The sequence below is a fragment of the Fonsecaea multimorphosa genome, assembly GCF_000836435.1.
Source record: "Fonsecaea multimorphosa CBS 102226 unplaced genomic scaffold supercont1.6, whole genome shotgun sequence".
Lineage (NCBI taxonomy): Eukaryota > Fungi > Ascomycota > Eurotiomycetes > Chaetothyriales > Herpotrichiellaceae > Fonsecaea > Fonsecaea multimorphosa.
In genome coordinates, this window is record NW_015971640.1 from 1242279 (window position 1) to 1262329 (window position 20051).

A 20051-nucleotide genomic window follows, 5' to 3' on the forward strand; every position below is an offset into this window, starting at 1 on the left:
AGGGAAGCAGCAGGGAGACCCAGCAGGGCTGATCTCATCCTTTCCTGGGCAAAGGCGATGGCAGTGCACATGGTGCGGCGACGCGACCTGCCGAAAGGCGTTTTCCTTTTGTACAGTCCTATGAGGGCAGAAGAGAAGAGCCTCTGTTATATGACCGAGGCGCTGTGGATGCAGGATATCTATCACCAGCAGATACCATCTACCTACTTTTTTTTGTTGACTGCGCTCCACTATTCTCAGAAGCAATGCAATAATGTCCCCTTTGTCGTAACATTTAGCCGGAGCCGCAATTTCACCGCCAGTTCGAGCCTGATCCGGTTTTCTCCACAGCTGGCGAGGCGGATGGCCAGCGGCTACGGACTTGCGAGAGATAAGGCATGATTTCCAGCCCGGTTGCGGTCAGCTCCATCGGTCAATTTCGGGATCCGAGACAGTCCCTGTCAAAGACGGTCGACTGGTGAGAGACGGGAAAGGTGAAGGGAAAATGTATTCACGGTAGAACAAAGGGGTTTGACATGTTGCCCCCTTTTCTCGGAACAATATGTTTATCCGTGACTATCACGTGTGGCAGTCCAGAGATCATGCGGTTGATCGTTGTTGACTGAGTTGATCGATCAACCAGCCGGTTCTCTTCTTGAAAAGAATATATACATGAGGTTCGGCCTTTCCGCCGCTCAGAGCGCCTCTTGCCATCGCGCCATGTGAACACAGAGGTAATTTTCCCGCCCTCCAGCCAGTGGCTGCGACTGCTCCGAAGAGACCAGCACCGCTCGTCTACTCCAACCGGATAGATCCCTCTGCTCTCCAAAAGAGCCACACCACGCCCATCACGACTTTGGTGCCTCCTGCGATCCAGAGAGGATTAGAAATATCGCCGCCCTCGGTCAAAACGCCTCCGAGTCCAGCTCCAAGCAGAAGCGCCACGGCGGACACAAATCTGCGGTTGCGCTTTGGATTCTGGGTGATGGGTGCCGTGAATAGGGTGGGATCGAACATCAGGTCGCAGTATGTGCTTGTGAGGACAACCGTTGGCAGTTCGTTGTACAACAACATCCTACTCATGACTATTTGACCGGCCGATTGAAATGAGAGGAGCCCCAGAGGCAGCAGGACGATGTAGTTGTAGGGTAGCCGGCTGCCGGCATCGTTGGGGACAACGTCGCTGACCACGAGGATCCCGCTGATGAAGCAGAGCAGAGCCTGAAACAGGCACGAGCCGCTCAGAGTACCTCGGCGAAGCGGGCCAAAGAAACGACAGGCTCGGCTGAAGAAAAAGGTCCCCAAGCAGAAACTGAGGATCGCCGTGCCAGACTTCACCCAACGATATGGCTGACTCAAAGGTTGACCAGACATGCCCAAACCAACATATACGGTGTTTCCTGCAGCCCGTTCATGTCAGCCATCCAGTCCTTGACCACTATACGCGCACCCGGGGACTCACCGGTCTGCATGCTCACGAAGCAGCTCCAGACGTTGAAGACTGCACTGTCAACCAGACCTGATATGAAACAGGCGACAATCAAAACCAGATCTCCCCATTCTTTGTTTGCATCTTCTGCCAAATACTGTCGCCATCGAGCCATCCGGCTTCTCCTTTTGAAAAGCTCAAGCGAATCGTCCATGCTGCTTTCGTCGGCCATACTGTTTGATGCTCAAAGACTGCCAATGTCCGCACAATGCCTCAAAAGGATGGGAGTTTTCAATCCGTAGAGATATGAAAACGACAACGCCCAAGAGATCGCCATGCTTATATGACGAGGTACCCTTCCCAACAAGCAACGGAACGGCTCCGTTAACCGGACGTGGAGGCGACCCCCACAAGCAAGGGATGGTGGCGACAAGCCGTGACGGCTAAAGTATGAAGAGTGTTCCTGGTCCCTGGAGCTGGGCGCTGCAAGCCTGCAATCGTATTCCCAAGCGCGAAAATCCCATCGCGGATTCTCCGCACAAGCTTCGAACTCGGACTGCGAAATCTCCACAAGATCTTCATGCAGACGAGATCTCCATACGACGGGGTTGACTTTGTGTTCCAATCCGCATAAAGGATTAGCCGGCGTTACAGGTTTCCGTATTACGCATTATTCCGTCAATGCCTTGAAAAGGTCTTTCTATTTCCACCGGAAACATTATATCGAGTGGCTCTCCGCTGTTTTCCTCCGGTCTGAGGCTACCGAGGCGTGTGAGGCTACCGACGCTACTAGCCACCACGAAGACGAGCCCTGAGTCCCGATGAGGGGCATGCGCCATCCCTCGGAACGTGCTTGATGAGTGCGCACATCGATCAGCCTCAACTCTCGTCGACAGCCAGCATGAGGCTATGAACAAGGCGTGCTGTTGACATTTCTTGGTCTATAACAAGGTGGGGCTGCACGGGTCATTTGATCTAACAGGAGAAGCTGAATGCCTATGCGGCCAAGATCTTTCGCTGGTTTTCAAACTCCATGAGCATGTGCTGCCTCAGGCATACTCCACGTGTCGATGAGGTGTCACAGAAAAACACGAAGCAGAGGTAGTACAACTCCGGACAAGAGAGTGCCAAGTGAAAGGTGGTGCTGCTAGACATCTGCCAAAACCTTCAAGGAGTCATCTCCTCCTGAGGTCATGCTGTTGGCAAACAACTAGCTTGCAGGCTTGCAGCTTCTTATTATTTGTCGACGGCCAACTGCGTGCAGACGCACCTTTTAGAGGCCAGTGCTTCCGTCGTCATTGTGGACTTCATATCCACCCGAAGCAACTGCATGTGCCCATCCCGCTGCCCAGAGTGCACTGTACCTCTCTTCGGTACTTGTCCTTAGACAGGCTCGTCCCTCCAGTGGGCCATCTGGTAAAACAATATACCGCGACGGGCCGCGACATCCCATCACGGAGCCCGACAAGGAGCTTGATCCATTTCCTAGGACAGGGCGTAGCTCCGCGTGCGGATTGGAGCTCAAGGCAGCAAGTACCCTATCAATCACTTTTGGATATCGCGTTTTGGTTCTTGTCTAAGAAGAGTTGGCAGCAGACCACTTTGTTTTTTAGCTGGCGGGTATTCCAAGGAGGACTTTAGGGCTTCATGTTTTGTTGGTTGGGTCGCCTGCGACAGTGTGCCTGTGACTTGTAGAGGTCTGCTTCACTTATGAGCTTGGGGTCCGCGGTCTTGAAACAACTGCGCCACGAGGCTTCTATCATTCAAAAAAAGACTTGGTCGTGCATCCTGTGTCGCAACCCACCCATATCCCAGGCGTATTGATACCATTCGGTTTTTCTTCTGCGGCTCTGTGATGAATAGGCCTCAGTTGGGAAGGTCCACAATCCACAGGCGTACATCTGCCCAAGTGTGCTGCTTCTGGAGATATCGATGTGAGATCTTCATACCCAGGCGTTGCAGGTTTGTGGGAGAAAGGCTGCGAAGGCACAGAGCTCAATGCAATCTTGTCTCAAGCTCTTTCGATTGCTTGCTTGATGTCAATTCGGATACGATGGGAGCCCGCAGCACCGTGAACCTCGAATCGAGCTTGATCCAAGCGACAGCCGCTGTGCCGACAGCGGGCACGGCATCTCAGGGGCTCTTTTTGATGCCACGAAAGTACTCAATACCTCGGCTTACTGTGGGTGGTCATCAGCGTCAGTTCGGCAATGGAGACCTCTGTCCAATCAACGCACCTCTTTCTCCGCCTTTGGACATGTTTCGACTCGTGAGACTGGCATCCAGTTTTTATTGAAGATGATTCTGCGTTGTCGATACAGATAGTGAGTTTTGTTCGTCGCGTGAAGTCCAACTCGTCGCAGCCATGTCGCCTCAGATTCCCATCGTTGTCGGCGTTGGCGACTTCGTCAATCGGTCAACCTCGGTCGCTGACGCGCAGGAACCATTGACACTAATCCTGAACGCCATCAATATCGCGCTGGAAGACACTGGTCTCCCCCAGGACAAGAAGCAGCAGTTTCAGGCTGCCATTGATAGCATCGACGTGGTCCGCACGTGGACGTGGCCATATGACGACCTCCCGGGTGACATTGGCCGCGCGTTAGGGGTCAACGCTCGGCATCAATTCTACAGTGACCACGGCGGAAACAAGCCTGCCAAACTATTCGATCAAGCCGCGAGGAGAATTTCAAAGGGCCAGACGAAGGTCGCAGTTGTTACGGGAGGAGAGGCATTGGCATCCTGTAAGAGACATGCTCTACCGAACACACTCTCTCTCCAGCAGGAGCGTTGTCTCGATGCTAATCCTCCTCTCTCTGACATAGTGACTGCGTGCGCTACTGCCAAGAAGCTACCGCCGCCAGGATGGACCAAGACCAAGGAAAGAGTCGATAAAGCTTTCACTCCTACAGGCAGAGATCTGGGCAAAGGTAAATGTGGCAATTCAATCAAGCTGTGTTCTGCTTCTTTTTCTTGATCCTCAGAATTTACTCACAACCCTCCCAAGATATTGGAGCCGTCCACTCGATAGGAGCGCCCATCCACGTCTATCCGCTCTTCGAGAACGCCTTCCGTGCGCACCGCGGTCAATCAATACCCGAAAACCACGACGAGTCGTCTCAGCTTTACGCCGAATTCGCCAAAGTGGCAGAGAACCAACCTTATGCTTGGAATTACGGCAAGCCAGCTGCCACGAAGGAAGTCATCGGGACGGTAACGAAGCGCAATCGCATGATATGCTTCCCTTGTGAGTTATTGCCAGTCACCAGGGAAGGCGGTGAGAGGTTTGTGTGTCGGTGCAGGTTTGTGCTGACCGAAAGCGACGCTAGATCCGCTTCTGATGAATGCGTTCAACACCATCAATCTGGCCGGCGCGTGCATCCTGACCTCGACGGACTACGCGGAAGAACTGGGCATCCCAAAGACAAAGTGGATATACGTCCTTGGTGGTGCTGGCACGCAGGACAGTAGTAACTGTGTGTATCTCCTCAGCCTTTCGGAGAGGCATGATTTGCAGAGTTACTGAGTGTTTGATCGCGTAGTCTGGGAACGACCGAACTATTTCACGAGTCCGTCAATCGAACGCTCCATCGATGCAGGTCTGCATGTGTCTGGTCTGACCAAGGAAGACATCGACCTTTTCGACTTTTATTCGTAAGCCAGCGCCAGTAGCTGGCCATTATTGCAGTCTCTGACATATATTTGGTGCAGATGTTTCCCGATTGTCCCGAAAATCGCCGCATCACATCTGAACCTGCCGATAACACATGGGAGCAAGCCTATAACTCTCCTTGGGGGGCTGACCAGCTTCGGTGGTGCAGGAAACAATTACTCCATGCACGTAAGTTTCCGCATTCTTTCGTCAGGGAAATGGCAGGCAACGGCTCACTCTTTTCTCTCCTTCCCGCAGGCTTTGACAGAGATGACGCGACAACTGAGAAAGGGGAAGGGTCGACACGGTCTGATCCTTGCGAACGGTGGTGTCATGACCTACCAGCATGTGATATGTCTGTCGACGACGCGCCGACGAGGCGGCTCCCCTTACCCTGACAGAGACCCATTGCCGGAGTTTGTGACCGACATCCCAGTTCCAAAGGTCGATGGCAAAGTCGAAGGGGAGCAGGATGCTGTTATCGAGGTATGTGTAACCTTCCAAGATTTGGCACCTCCTCCCAGCGTCCTCTACTATAAATATGGGCGGAAATGCTGATTGCTCCGCTCAACCACCCAACAGACATACACTGTCGAATTCAAGCGCGACAATACCCCGCTCCGAGCATACGTCGTCGGTCGACTGAAGAGCTCCGACCACCGGTTTATAGCCAATCACGCGGACGAGGAGACGTTGAAGCAGCTTTCGTCCGGAAGAGACGAGAAGATTGGACGGACGGGGCGGGTCCGGAACGATGGACAGAGGAACCTATTCACACTGAAGAAGGGACCGTCCGGGAAGCTGTAGAAGTTGTGTGCCGAGTAGTCGTTCAGTCACATCTCAATGGACTCCTGGATTGCCTCGGGAGGAGATACTCAATTCTTAGGTGATCGCATTGAGTGTACCGAGTACCTAGAAGGGAGCCTGTCAGCCTCGTCAGGCTGAACGACTCGCGGGTGCATCCTGACCTGGCCCTTGGCTGGCACCGAGCCAATAGCTAAGCGACTCTGAGCTGGTGGAACCGTGGCTGTGCACACTGCACACGGCAGGCGGACTTGGCCAGGCGTCCCGCGCCGTTTCTCGACTGTCGCCGCCAAGCCCCGGCATCCACCCGGGGATCCCTTGTTGTTTCCTCCTCGCCTCCTCCGTTAAATGACTTGATCTTGTCTCTTCATACTTGATTGGCATCGCGCATCCTAATCAAAAGTCTCGTTTGCCGCTGGATCGAGGGCTTTCTGTCCATGGCCAGTCCTCGAGGATTGATACGCTGCAGGTCTGTACGCATATTTTGTTGTGTCGTGTTGACTTTGGCGATGCATGCATGCTTCCGATGTGTTGCTGCTCGACCCCTGCGAGTGCGAGTTGCGTGTGGCGTTGACTGGCTGGTTTCATGCCTTGTCTTGCGACTATGGGTCTGTTTCGCCAGCTTTTCTGGCCTTTTCCTTCTGTCCTGTGTTTCTGGTGCTCTTGCCAAACGCCTCGCCAGTCCGTTACAGGCATGCACCAGAAGTCCTTGCGCCGCTAGACCAAACAATGCCCACTTTGAACTTTGACGACCCGCGTGGTGTCCACATCTCCATACCAGAGATGCAGACTTGGGGCCTGCTCCCGCCTGATCATGCTTCGATCTGCGGTCGCATTTCACTCTCTCATCACGGTCACTTTTGCTCAATTCCATCGCGCTTCATGCTTGAGAGCCATCTATGGCTTCCCCACCGCCTACCGGAGACCACTCGTCCTATAGCGACAAGCAGATTGCGTCCAACATCGACCATGGTAAAGAGGTCGTCCCGCAGACACAGCCATATCCGGACGCCTATGCATTTGCCAATCCTAACAACACAAACAACGACAGTACAAATGGCGGCAGCGGAGGTGGAGGCTTGGAAGCGGCTGATCAACTTCTAACGGATGCTCCAGAGAACCCTGCCTGGTCCAAGCAAAGTTCGAAACGAAAGTTCTGTGGTCTGAGCCGCAGAGCCCTCATAATCGTGCTCGCCGTAGCTACGGCTTTGATAGTCGCCGCCATCATCGGAGGAAGTATAGGAGGTGTACTTGCAAACAAAAACAAGTCAGACAGTGCAAGTGCCGACTCAGCAAAGGTGAAGTTGGACCTGTTTCACATTGTATTCGTGCTCCGATTGACATTGTGTCCTTGAAGACCAGCAGCACGTCTTCCGCTACCGCAATCCCGACAGCAGTCGCGACTACCTCTGCGTCCGCTTCTACAGCCACCTCCGAGCCTGCTACTTCCACGACAACCCGGTCCTCATCCTTGTCCACAAGCACATCCACCACCTCCACCGCCTCTGCTTCTACTGCCACAACCACCGGCGAGGGAAGCTACAATTGTCCCGCAGACAACAACACAAACTATGTGTCCCCCTTGTTCACCGACGCAACCTGGACTATTCTCTGCGATACAGATTGGCCAAGTGGGGTCGCAGCCCTGAGCGGCGGATCTGTGGTCGACCTGACTGCTGTCATTGCGTACAGCATTGACGAGTGCATCGACCAATGCGCTGCAAACAATATCGCTGGCGATGGGTGCCAAGCGGTCGTCTACGGCGCCAACATTACTCTTGCACTCAGTAGGGGAGGTATTCAGGGGAACTGTTTTCTTAAAAATGACCGTGGCGCAGAGAACAGTGTTGATAACAGTGGGCAGGTAGAAGCGGCATATCTGTTGTTGGATAGCTAAGGTGGCAAGAGAAAGGAACACCGACTCCAGTTGAAAGTTGACGGCATCTGCTCGTTCACACACTACCAGCGTGCTGCTTGGACTTTGTTGCTGCAACATCCGATCAAAGAGGAGACCACCGCTTCTTTTGTTCTCAAGAAGCCCCAGATGCCGGGGACACTAGCACTAGAGCAACAACAGCACACGAAGACGGCCATATGGCCGCTGCCTGTGAGTCCTCGACTATCAACTTCCGAACTCACCTTCGCGCCTCCCTTATGGCACGCATATGGCCCACCGGCAGAGCTCAATATCTTGCCGATCGAGAGGCAGCTTGGCGACAATCATTGAACTGCAAGCCTGAAGTCTTGCCTTTGTCTCTTCGCGTCAACTTGCCCGTACCTGGAAAGAGACATCCGACAGATATTCGAGACGTTTGGACGTTGCATGATTGAAGACGTAATGGAAGGGAATGCTCGACACGATTACGATCATTCAATGACAGTCCGATGCTCGAAAATCCTACCCTTCCGGGGTCCAGAGCACCAAGACACATTCCGCGCCACGTCCTATCTCCGCACCGGCTTCGTCACCCCGAGACGGATATTTCTGAGGCATTGCGAGCTCGAAAATACTGGCCTTTATGCCAGAATGCACATCCTGGATTCTGGAGAAGCTGGTCTAAGAGGGGGTATGCGCGTAAGCCCATAATGAGGGATATACAGATCCAGAGATTGTCGCACAGTGCCTCAATAGATCGCAGTGCTCATGGCCAGCGATTCATCCATGACGGGCAGGCACGCAGTCAGGTACCAAACATCTCAATTTCCCGACTTGTCACTTCTGGCAGGGCCTGAAATCGTGGAAGGGGGTGTCGCAGAAAGCGTGCGGTGCCACCAGCCGGCCGAGGAAATGGTTGATCTACCCACCTCATTTGATTCACGGGGCATCTCTAACGAGCTAGACATGACCGTGAAGATAGGACAGGAGAGATCATGCTTCCACAACGGTAGCACGGAACTGTGTGTTTTGGGGAAGAGGAGTCTTTTAACGTCGACGTATATTGGGAAGGGACTCATTCAGGAGGGCCTGTACGAGGTGAACTCACGAAAATATGACCTCCTGTTCTCCATTAACGAAGATCAAGACAGAAGGAAGAGGAAGAGGAAGAGGAAGGGTGTCAGTCAATGTTTCGTTTCTGGGAAAGGGCTCTCGAGTCTCTAGGAGATTGAATATTACGGAGAAATCGAGACGGGATTTAACACAGATACACACACACACACGCACATTTACATACAGTGGTGTGCGAAATCGGTGTCCTATTAAACCGATACAGTTTTATTTTCAGATCATGACACTGATCCACTTCTTGCAGCCCTTTCTCTATAATGGATAAGCTTAATGGATTAGGCACATTCCCAGCAACATGGATCTCGGGCTCATAATACACGTTATATCAATACATTACACTGAGCATGTTGTCATTCAAAATAGCTTTTTGATGCCAAGGACCGAAACCATCCCTACGATTTTCGGCATGTTGTCACTAGACTGATGTCTAATTTCTTACCAAAAGTCTCGTTGAAGCACATGTACGCCGAATTTTGATATGGCGAAGACGACAGTGAAATCTAAGAAGCATTTTAACCTGCTTCTCGTATCATCTGAACGAACCTCTTTTCTAGTGTTTCGCCACTGAGGTGGCTGACAGAGCTCAGCCAGCATGAGCACACCAGCTGGTACCAAAGTCGTGCTAGGCGGGACCGAGGAGGACAGAAACTCGATAAACCACAGCCTCTGTCAGGTATGTACAAGCATTGTCGACCGCAAATTTGAAGAGGGGGACAGCAACATTGTTTATCGCAAACGTTCAGTCGACGACATCGAAGCCTCTTCAAAGATCGGTTGTAAAATTTGTTATTTCTTTCAAAAAGCTGTTCTATCCGTTTTGGAAACCCAGCCATGGCTTAAGGAAGATGGCGTATCTTATGCCCTTCGACGGAGCAGAGAAACCTGTGGGTTTGACGAACTTGGGATATCTTTGGCACAAGTACATATAAGACTTTTGTCGAACGAGGGTATGTCTAAATCCATCTAATAATTATGATTGGTATTGCTCCTAACACATGTATATTGAGGTGTAGAGGTAGACTATCGACCGTATGGTCGCGGAATCGAAATGCTAAACACATCTTCTGATGTAGCTTGGAAACTAATAGGTTCTTGGGTAGAGAACTGCGCTCACCATCATCGAGAATGCTCGTCCAGCCGCGAGGAAGATGGTTGGTTACCAACTAGACTCATCGACGTTGGAAGCCCCGCGGAAAATTGTGCTCCACGGCTGATTCTTCCTGAAAATGGCCAGATCGGAACTGTATGTCCTGCTTATGTTGCTCTAAGCTATAGATGGGGCTCTAGGGAAACGGAAAACCTGACATCCTCCAACATCACTCAGTATCAACAGGCAATCCCTTCCGAGGCTCTCATACCCACATTCAAGGATGCGATATCAGCCACGAAACGCCTAGGCGTCAAATACCTCTGGATCGATTCCCTTTGTATTATTCAGAACTGTGAGCAGGATTGGATTCGGGAGTCTGCGTCAATGGGAAAGATATACGAGAGATCGTATTGCAACATTGCAGCAACCGCCGCATCAGAAGGGTATAAGCGATTGTTTCTGGACAGAGATCCCTCTTTGACATCTCCGTTTCGACTTGACACCAACTGGAATGGACATAAGCAATCCTCCTACTGCCTCTTTAGCGGGCTTTGGCACCTTGGAATTACCAAAACACCACTGAATAGACGCGGATGGGTTCTCCAAGAGCGACTTCTAAGCCCTCGCACGCTTTCTTTTCATACCCAGTTATTCTGGGAATGTCGGGAACTTCAAGCCTGTGAAACATTTCCGTGGGGAATAGGAAAAGTGATGGATTTCGAACCCGAAGACATTGATGACGACTCTACACTTTGCCCAAAGTCTTGGAGGACCGAAACTTCAAGATCTACGAACCTATACGCTCCATGGACGAAAATCGTGGAGCAATTCACGGTTAGTGGTCTCACAAAGAGCTCCGATAAGCTGTACGCGCTCTCTGGAGTTGCTGAAAGGATGAGAGTCCTTACAGGAGATAACTATGTTGCTGGATTGTGGGAACGCAATTTGCTATTTGATCTCCTTTGGTACATAGAGAAGGGTCGTCAAGCAAATTGGGAGCCGTCCTACAGAATCAGCCCATCCCCAGGTACGTCAATATGACACTAATCCCATGTGAAAAGGCAGACATTGATTTTATCAAGCACCATCATGGTCCTGGGCATCGGTTCAAGGAAGAGTGCATTTTGCCCAAGGTCGACTCGATATTGCCTGGGGGCCACCACTGGTAGAGATACGCGCTATCGATATCGACTCAGTCACAAAATGTGACAACATTGACGCCAATCGTGGCACAATCATCATTTCAGGAGCCTTGGAGAAGATGCCAGAACTTGCAGTGCTTCCGGAATATATGTTCAGCATGTTTCCAGGCGCCGGTTCATCATGCTGCATGGATGACGATGAAGACCTCCAGACCAATGATGACTTGTATGCTTTGCCTATGAGGGCCATGAAGAGTGTCAATGGGGAATCGCTTCTGTGTTTAATCCTGACACCAACGTCGAAGAATTCTGAAGTTTTTCGCAGGGCTGGGCTGCTCTCGTTAGCGAAGGATGAATTAGACGACTTTGAATGGGCTGATGGGGAGTGGCACAATGGTACTAGTGGCCTATATCTTAAGCCTCATGTAATCAGAATTCAATAAAGCATTCGGTCACTGGCTACCACCGTGCTACATTGTCTTCACGCCCTCGATAAAGTCGCTCTACCGCAACTGGCTGTAATGTGTACCACCTGCTCTTAGCGCGGCATTCACAGAAACATGGCTGCGCGTCCCGTGTTCATTCCGCGTGCTGCCAGCTGGAGGTCTTTCGCATCTCCACTTGCTTTTCCCTGCTGATGCCATTTCTTACTTTGGTATTATTGTATTTTTACAGCTACTGTATACTCGCAGCCTTCTTCTTCTGGATCTTCTGGATCTTCTGGAGGAAGGAAAGCTGGGGCTATTGAAGGCGGCAGGTATTGATCGGTGAGATGGCAGGTATCAATTCTATGTTCTTCACGATCCTGTAAGTAACTGAGAAAATTGCTTCGCAGTGACTAGGAATTGCCGTACCCAGCACAAGAGGGGACCTAGACCTGTCCGAAAGGGAGTTCATCATCATTAACGTTGTCACCGAGCTCGGGGAGGAATGGAAAGGTGAGAGATTGCGGGCGTTATTTTTCTTACCTTACTCCCAAGTAGGGCGATCACGGAAGCACCGGAGGCTATTTAACGCGATATTGACAGAATTTATGAGATGTTGAAGGGGGGGGCAGAGGCTCGAAGGAGGATTACCTAGTTTTTCATTAACCGTTATGGACGGGCTCAATGCAAGGTCAACATGTTCCCCTTGTCTGTCTTGCTTCCACCACTAGAGGAAGGGAGAGATAATCGCGACCGTATGTCCAACGCCTTCAATGTCATCCGCTCCACAAACCGTGTATGGTCTTCGGGGTGGACCTGCTCCAATCCGGGCGCAGGTGCATATGGTTCATGTGGTGGTTGCTTTTGCGCCGCTGCAGCAGTCTGCAAATGACCTTGCTGCTGCGAGAGCCCTTGTCCTGAGGAGGCGTGTTCTGCACGTTGTCCTTGTTCTTGTGCCTCGGTCAATGCCTTTTCCATGATTGTCAGACCCTCCTGCGTATGGTCCTGTCCTGGGGCCTGCATCTGTGGCGGTAGTTGTGTATGCGGCTGTTCCTGTCCTTCTCCCCGGGTCGGCATTGGACTTTCGCCCTGTTCTCGCGAGTGCGGAGAGGGTTGCGAGGAGCCCACCTGCAGCCACTGTTGTCGCTCCCCACTCCCTGGAGTCTGTACTTGAGCCGCCGACGCTCGAACGCGAAGCTGGGAGGCCATGGGTATCATACCGGCCGTGAGCACCACGTTCTCCTTCCTGTTCCGTTCGTTGAACGCCTCATACTCTTCAACGGCGCCGGTCCACATATCCATGATATGCTCGCCTTCTCTGCGATATCTCTCCCCGTCGCGCACGCTGGACCGCTCTGCGATGGCCGTTGTCCATTCTCGGAGGATCCGCCGCTGCCTCAGCATCGCGGCGATCTGATGCTTTCGTGTGAGTTCTGTTCGAAATTGGTGCGAAGCTTGCGCGGGAATCGGATCGAAATGTCGGACTCGTGATATCAGGTATCTCAGCTGGAGGTCTACGATAGTCCCCGTCGAGTCCTGGATATCAAACCGGATGTCTGGCTGTTGTTGCCTCCATTTCTCCAGTTGCTGGATGAACGTCAGCTTGATCATGGTTCTTGCTTCGTGGACGACTTCCTGCCACGTGAAGAGGTGCATCCCAGGCTGCCGACAGACGCAGCGCAGATAAAAGCGGTACATTTGTTTCAGCTCCTTTTGGACCACTCTTTGGTGGTACTCGTAGGCGGTACGAAACATTTGGTCATCACGAACTAGCTCCTGTAGCTGCTCGCTGCTGAGCTCGGAGAGAGCATCGCGCATGTTTGGAGAAGACGAAAGCGGCGGCACGAACGGGGTCCGCACCAACCCGTGCGGTTGATCTGGACTCTCACGTCGTGGTTGTCTCGACGAGTCTTCTTCGGGATAGGAGCGAACCTGGCCCTTGAACATCACTCCCGCGATATGGCCTGAGTTGACGTCTATTCTCGCCGAATCGCTATTTTCCTGCCGTAACATTTCCTGATAAATCGGCACGGCAGAGGCTGGAAGCATGGGCACTGGGCAGAAACTCATCAGCGGCGCTCACGGTATCTAAGATGGTCGAACAGAGACTTACATGTCAGCTTCACACTCTGTCCATATTCGTTCCGCAGCGCGTCTCGCTCGATGTTCGCCATGACAAATTGTGTCCAGTCATACTGCGCAAGCGCGCCTGGCCAGTGTCCGACCTCATACATGGCGTAGAGCTTGCTAATCGCGAATTGTGATTCCTTCTTTTGATCTCTCGGCTGGCATTCGCTGAAGAAGCAGCGGCGTCTTCCCAAGCGAGCTTCCACGACCTTAATCAGCCTCTTCAACCGCGTGCGTGGATACTTTCGCATGGCCGTTTCCGCAGGCATGCCCGGAGGAAGTCGAGGAAGAGGTGCTCTGATAACAAAGTCCGTGTAGGCAAACCTCTGAGGAGGATCGAGACGAAAGACATCCTTAGACGAGGCTGACATTGCGATAGCTTGTCCACTGAGATGGTGACCGTGCATCCTGTCGAAAGTGGTTGCTGAATGTGATCTCCCTGAGGAAAGGCGACAACTCAAGGAAAGAAAACTCGCGCAAATTGGGTGAGGCAGTACTTTGAGCTGTCGTCACGAGATGGCAAACCGCGTTGCGACCTTCGAAGACCCGGTTGGAACTTCACTTGGTGCAGTGAAGCACTCCGCTTCCAACCTCTCCAAAGCCCAAGACATGTGAACGACGTCTTCGGGCGAAGTTGTGCGTTTGGGCCTCAATCATTTGGCGACAGTGCTGATTCCGATCTGTGCCTTTTACGGCTCTCCGTCGCCTCGAGTTCAATTGCAAGAGTGAACAGACAATCTAGCCTTGGGGACTGGAGCCAAAGATGAAGTTCTCCCAATTTGCTTTCAGCTTTTGGGCCCCTTCTCGCAAATCCCACCCCTTCACCTCACAGACCTTGTGTACGATCTCCAAAAGAAGCCGGTCCATCGTTTCCCCAGCACAGTGTAGGTCACTCTCAATAAGAATCCTATCGTCGGGCACCGCTTTGATGACGCTGATGACTTTTGCCGTTGAAGCGTTTGAGAAATTGATTGCCGTCGAAAAGGAGAAGTAGATTTCTGCCGGCACTGTCGGCGCGAGAAATTGTTTCAGTGCATCTGGGGGCCCGGAATAGGAGTGCATACATATCCTCGGTGGGAATGGGGGAAGATTAGCCTCTTGAGTGCCAACGTTTGGATTGTTCTCGCTCGAATGGGCCTTTGGGGCGCTCAAGGCCCTTTTCCTTTCTCTCTTCGATGGTTTCTGATGGCCTTTCCACATCGCCTGCAGAAGGTCAAACACCAACCCATGAGCCTGCACGCTGTGCACAGAGAGTGGACGCTGGAGCTTCGCAGCAAGCTCGAACTGAGCCTTCAAGACCGCCTTTTGGTGATCAATATTGACACGGTAAGGCGACAGTGGTCGCCCCTCGCGAGATCCGGGCGTGTAATCCTCATCTGAACCGCCCGTCTTGTTCTTCATGTCGCCGGTCATGGCACTTGGGCCCTGTGGCAGCCGGAAAGAACGATCCAGGCCGACCTCCCCGACCAATGAATAGGAAAACTCCTGCAATCTCTCCTCTGTCTCCTGCAGAAACTCACGCAGCGACCGAGGGGCAGGGAGAGCCTTCAGGAACTCCTCGTCATCTGGCGTGGGAGTCAAGACGGTTTTATAATGATCAACCTGATCAGGGTGAATACTATCGTCTTTCACATCATCGTACATTTGGTGGGAAAACCAAGGATGCCATCCAAACGCCGGGACCACGTATTTCGAGGCCTCCTCGCCTCCAGAACTCGACGTCGAGTCCTGACGAGGGTACTTCCGTGCCGTATTCCGGACCATCTCCTGATCTTGTGATCTTGTGGCCATGACGGTAAGGGCTCTCGCTTTCATGCTGGGGATGTCCCTGATTGAGGCCATGATATCAGTAGGATGACAGTGGGCGTCGAAGACGCCGATTTGCCAGATGGCATCGTTCGCATCGTCGTTGTCAGCCATCTCTAGGAGCACGGTGGTTCACTAGTCGGGAGGTGAACACAGGCGAGAGCTTCGCAACGAAGAAGATGCAGAACTGCCGAACATATTCAGTGCAATAGGAGTTCACGAGCACAACTACAGACGCTACGCAATTATTCAAATGACATCATCTTGGGTCATTCGAAACAAGGTGAAAATCACCGAACATCAACGACCATAAAGGCTGAGGGATCAGCGGTTGACGCTTTCAACTCTGCTTCACAGCTTGGTCCGCGAGAAATGCTGGTGGAAATATCTAGCTCGTTCATAAGGCTGTGATTAATTCATGAGTGCGCTATGAGGAAAGCTTGTACATCGACAACATCCCTGTGATGTCCGACAAAATGAAAGGCCCATTATCATAAGTACCGCCTTCGGGAACAAGACTAGCTCTGCTTCTTTTATTACACGTTCCAACAACAATCCCGGCTCTCGCGAAGGGCATCAAGCCCTTGAAATGGGCGATGACTCGATATCGGTGTCCCAGTAGGATATAAAAGTATCCTGACTAACATAACCAGAGTCGGTGCTGGTCTCACTATACCGGCGCGGGATCTTGTTTCGGCTATTTTGCATACCCAACACGTCAGCCGCGAATATGTGATCGTGTGGTAGAGCGCGAACCTCTTCTCTTCCAGCGGTCGCTGGATTCTCAATAGCTGGCAAACGCCCGAGAAGATGCTTCCTCGCAGCCTGCGTCAACAGGTATGTGCTTTCGATTTCAAGATTCTTCGAACTGAAAAAGGCCAATGCCGTCTCTTGATTCTCCTGAGTACTATGATCCTCCCGATCGAGGATCTGCAAAGTTTCCGCGCAATGCAAGCAATTCAAAATATCAGTCCTAGCGGATGGCGGAGTCGACGAGTCAATAAAATAAGGCGGCCGAGTTTCGGTTTCTGGCTGCGTGACAGGGGCGGACAAAACTTTCATGGCTTCGGATGCTCGTTGAAAATAGTCCGTGCGAGCGGTATTGCTTAGGACCGAGCTTGCGGCCAGCGCCCGTGTTTCGGCAGCAGAGCCAGGTGGGGCAATTCTGAGCGCAGCACTCAAGTGCTCTTGGACATGATCGAATGCCTCGGGGGAGTGCAAGGACAGCTCCAGAGCCTCTGTCAATGACACCATTGACCGCCATGCTGCAACTGCATCAAGCGGAGATCGGACTGCGTGGTCTTCCACCACAACGTCCAGCAGAGGATTGGTAGAGTCTTCCTGCGTGGGCCGATCATACATCAGATTGTAGGCCCTCTGACAGACCGTGTCCAGGAATACGTGATCGCACGGCATATCGAGCATGTTCGAAAGGTACGGAGGGAGAGGATCCGGATGATGCAGGGGTAAATTGCTGTGCGAGTCTTTGGCGCGACTCCATTGCCGGTTTGCAAAATACTTCCCGACACGGTTAGCGATCCTGGATACTCCAGTTCCGAGTGAGCCCACGTTCCACAGGAGCACCCGGCAATGGAGTGCTTTTAGCATCAACCGCAAAGGCGACCGGGGGAGAGTCCCTGCCCCAAAGATTGTCAGGAGCAGTCGGCTTCGGCTCACTTCGGCATCACCGCCAGCCAATTGTGCGTCGATTGCAATGTCCCAAGTCTTGATCCGAGCCACGTCGTCGTCAGCAGTGCGGCCGGTAAGCCAAGCATAGGCCCGCGCTCCAAAGAGGTAGCCAAAGGTGTACTTGAGCCATTCACAAGTGATCGCCATCCACTCGGGGAAGAAGTGGTGATGAGGAAGGTGCAGCTCCTGCATACTAGTGCTCCAGGCGCGGCGTCGAACTTGAATGGGTGAGGCGGGAGCTGGAACCTGTCTCGAAGGCGTTCCCAATTCCTCGATGTCGGACTTTGGCGGAGGCTTCGAATTGAACAAGTATGAGAAGATGAGGAAGGCCAAGAATGTCAGAGCAATGAATCCCTTGACCAAGGGTAAAATGCCACCGGCCTGACAAAACTGGCTGAAAGCGGCCAAGTATATTCGAGGTGACTGTAGAAATTTCCAGCCATCAAGAAGCTCCAGAGGGATTCCAAAAAGACCCTTCTCACGGGATTCGGAGCCCATATCAGACTCACTGAGGCCATCTATCACCATTAGGCTGGCGATAGAGCCTAGAACAATCCTCGTAGGCCATTTGCCCTTGAATACGGAGCGTTCTGACGGAGTCTGATAGATGTGGCCATAGTGTTCTTGCGGTTGGTTTTGTCGTAGACGTCTCCAACTCTCGGGTAGCGGGATGAGTCCCTGAGGAGGGTTGGCGGGTGTGTTTGTCGATTCGGGTGAAGGGGAATGGGTGTTTGAAGCGGGAGAAGACTCTTCTATGACCACATTGCTTGTGAAAGCAGCAGCTCTTTGCGCATCGTGACCGCCCTGAGCGATGACCTTGTCAAGGGTCTCGAGCCGTTCTTTCAGAGATTTGTTCTCCTCCTCTAGGCGCTTTGTGCGAAACTCAAGATGACGGATGTATTCAACTGCCTTTGTCAAAATGGAAGCTTTGTTGAGTTTGTTACTTGGAGTGAGGCCATCCAAGTCATCATCGTCAGAATCCCCGTTGGCTGATTCCCGAACCTTGGACTTTTGCGCGAAACGGAGGCTGGGCACGCTGTCCCTCAATTCTGCTATCTTCTCATTCAGATTGGCACGATATCTCTTCTCAATTATGTTGTGCGGCCGCTTTTTGGCGGCAGGAGTGGGAGCATCATGCTGATAGTCTGTTGTTGGTACATCGGTGGGGGACAGTTTCCGCTTGAGCATAGGTCGCATGCTGGGGGTTGGCTGTTCTCTTAGAGTATCTCCGCTGAGTCGCATCTCGAGGCTAGAACGCGACTCTGGGGATGCTGAACTGTGTCGGGGGGTCAACAGATCTTGGCCGGGAGGGGCGGTGAGGAGGTCGGTCTTGAATTGGGCAGGGTGTGAATCCCCGTTCGCGGTCGATGAGGGAGATATCGGAAGAGTGAGGAGGTTTTGCGTAGTGATAGGAAGATTGTCTTCTTGAGGAGCTCGTGGAAAGGCATTCGCAGTCCCATTCCAATCCAGCCATTTGTCGAATTCCCGGCCTGCAGATTCCAGATCGAGCGGCGCGGTCATGGCTGGCTGGGGAGGAGTGATCATGACGCGTGCCTGAGTGCAATCTGCATTGGTCGTGGAGAGGCGGATGCCACCATATGAAAAAGCACTTTATATAAGGCTCGTCCTTTACGCTGGATGCTGGAATATTTCGTGGAGGCGACGTTGGAAAAAGGATGGTGAACGAGCACAGACCCCCGTAGATTGAGGTCCCTGGCTTCAGTGGCTAGCCAGGTCCAAGAAGGGGGAACAATCTGCACGGCTGCAGCTCCCGCCTCGCAAGCATGGCTCTGCATGGGCGACAGAAGAACAGCAGTTGGTTCGCTTGCTTGGTGGCTCAGTGGCTCTCCAGGCTGCGCCCAGGGAGCGCAGTGGCCATTGGTGGGAAAACAAGAAGCCTACTCGGCTGCTCCAACTTCCGCCTGACACCCGGTGCTGCGCCACGAAAATACGATGCAGTCATCAAACGCAGGAAAGATACATCTTATCTCTGCTTTGGACAGCGAAATTGTCATGGAAAGCATGTACCTTCGTACGCTATACCTCTCTGCCGGCGGTCGCACACGTTGAAAGTGGCTGATGACTGAACATCTTACCGGCAGATCAGCGAAGCGAAGACTTCCGACAACTGATGGGGTGTTTAAGCGAGGGGCACCTATGGTTGTAGGTACCTAGGCATAGCACATACCATTGATGCTCATATCGAGGCCAAGAAATACTAGGTGCATGGCCATCATACTCCCTGTAAGAGACAGAGACAAGGAGGTTCTTCTGTCACCATTGAGAAAAGGACGAGGAGTATTCTACCTCGGGCAAACACCCTACTCGAGCAGTACCACTCCATACCTAGGTAGATAGAATTCTTCCATCATCCCAGGGAAGAGACAGACGGTAAGCCCGCCTTTGCAGACACGAACCGACTGGGTTCCAAGTTGTATGTGCCCCTCTCTCTTTCTCTTTTGTGTGACTTGGCGGATTTTTACTCCGTACCTGCAGTCAGAGATAACCACCTGGGCAGGGTACGGTTCGGAAAAAGATAAGATTCCGGTTGCTATACATATCTCGGTCAGGGGAAACAGACATAAGCAACATTTAACTTGTTGGGTACACAGTATTACATGGTTGGCAGATGCCTGCCATCTGGTATCCCGGAGGAAACATCCTCATCGACGATCTTGCCCAAGCCAGAACGGATCAGTCGGAGAGAGAGGCTGTTGATCGTACTTCTGGCGCTCTTCAGATTCGTCTCGAACTGTGACTGTGTATACGCAGCGTGCCGTCTCACCGAAGAGTCGAGATGATTTGTGGATGAATTTTTGGTCAGGTGGATAGGTTCATGGGCCGTTCGCCTGTTGAAACGGCCCAAATGGGGAGATTCCAAAAGTGTGCTCCAAGAGTCGT

At 52.3% G+C, this 20051-nt stretch overlaps 7 protein-coding genes across 7 annotated transcripts; 3 read left to right on the forward strand and 4 right to left on the reverse strand.

Moving 5' to 3' along the window:
* Positions 1-774: 774 nt before the first annotated feature.
* Positions 775-1640, reverse strand: Z520_04191 (uncharacterized protein; the record flags this gene model as incomplete). Its single annotated transcript, XM_016774701.1, has 2 exons — positions 775-1379; positions 1442-1640. 2 exons carry the CDS (start codon positions 1638-1640, stop codon positions 775-777), a joined length of 804 nt encoding a protein of 267 aa, XP_016634628.1.
* A 2133-nt stretch (positions 1641-3773) lies between these two features.
* On the forward strand, positions 3774-5867 carry Z520_04192 (uncharacterized protein; the record flags this gene model as incomplete). Its single annotated transcript, XM_016774702.1, has 8 exons — positions 3774-4152; positions 4234-4338; positions 4416-4655; positions 4738-4884; positions 4951-5062; positions 5120-5249; positions 5319-5546; positions 5643-5867. 8 exons carry the CDS (start codon positions 3774-3776, stop codon positions 5865-5867), a joined length of 1566 nt encoding a protein of 521 aa, XP_016634629.1.
* Positions 5868-6763: 896 nt separating this feature from the next.
* Z520_04193 (uncharacterized protein) lies at positions 6764-7761 on the forward strand (the record flags this gene model as incomplete). Its single annotated transcript, XM_016774703.1, has 2 exons — positions 6764-7162; positions 7222-7761. 2 exons carry the CDS (start codon positions 6764-6766, stop codon positions 7759-7761), a joined length of 939 nt encoding a protein of 312 aa, XP_016634630.1.
* A 2911-nt stretch (positions 7762-10672) lies between these two features.
* On the forward strand, positions 10673-11546 carry Z520_04194 (uncharacterized protein; the record flags this gene model as incomplete). Its single annotated transcript, XM_016774704.1, has 2 exons — positions 10673-10988; positions 11044-11546. 2 exons carry the CDS (start codon positions 10673-10675, stop codon positions 11544-11546), a joined length of 819 nt encoding a protein of 272 aa, XP_016634631.1.
* A 663-nt stretch (positions 11547-12209) lies between these two features.
* On the reverse strand, positions 12210-14026 carry Z520_04195 (uncharacterized protein; the record flags this gene model as incomplete). The annotated part of the gene is made up of 2 exons (XM_016774705.1): positions 12210-13582; positions 13642-14026. 2 exons carry the CDS (start codon positions 14024-14026, stop codon positions 12210-12212), a joined length of 1758 nt encoding a protein of 585 aa, XP_016634632.1.
* A 367-nt stretch (positions 14027-14393) lies between these two features.
* Z520_04196 (uncharacterized protein) lies at positions 14394-15575 on the reverse strand (the record flags this gene model as incomplete). Its single annotated transcript, XM_016774706.1, has 1 exon — positions 14394-15575. The coding sequence occupies one exon, from the start codon at positions 15573-15575 to the stop codon at positions 14394-14396; it is 1182 nt and encodes a 393-aa protein (XP_016634633.1).
* Positions 15576-16037: 462 nt separating this feature from the next.
* Z520_04197 (uncharacterized protein) lies at positions 16038-18671 on the reverse strand (the record flags this gene model as incomplete). Its single annotated transcript, XM_016774707.1, has 1 exon — positions 16038-18671. The coding sequence occupies one exon, from the start codon at positions 18669-18671 to the stop codon at positions 16038-16040; it is 2634 nt and encodes an 877-aa protein (XP_016634634.1).
* Positions 18672-20051: the final 1380 nt, after the last annotated feature.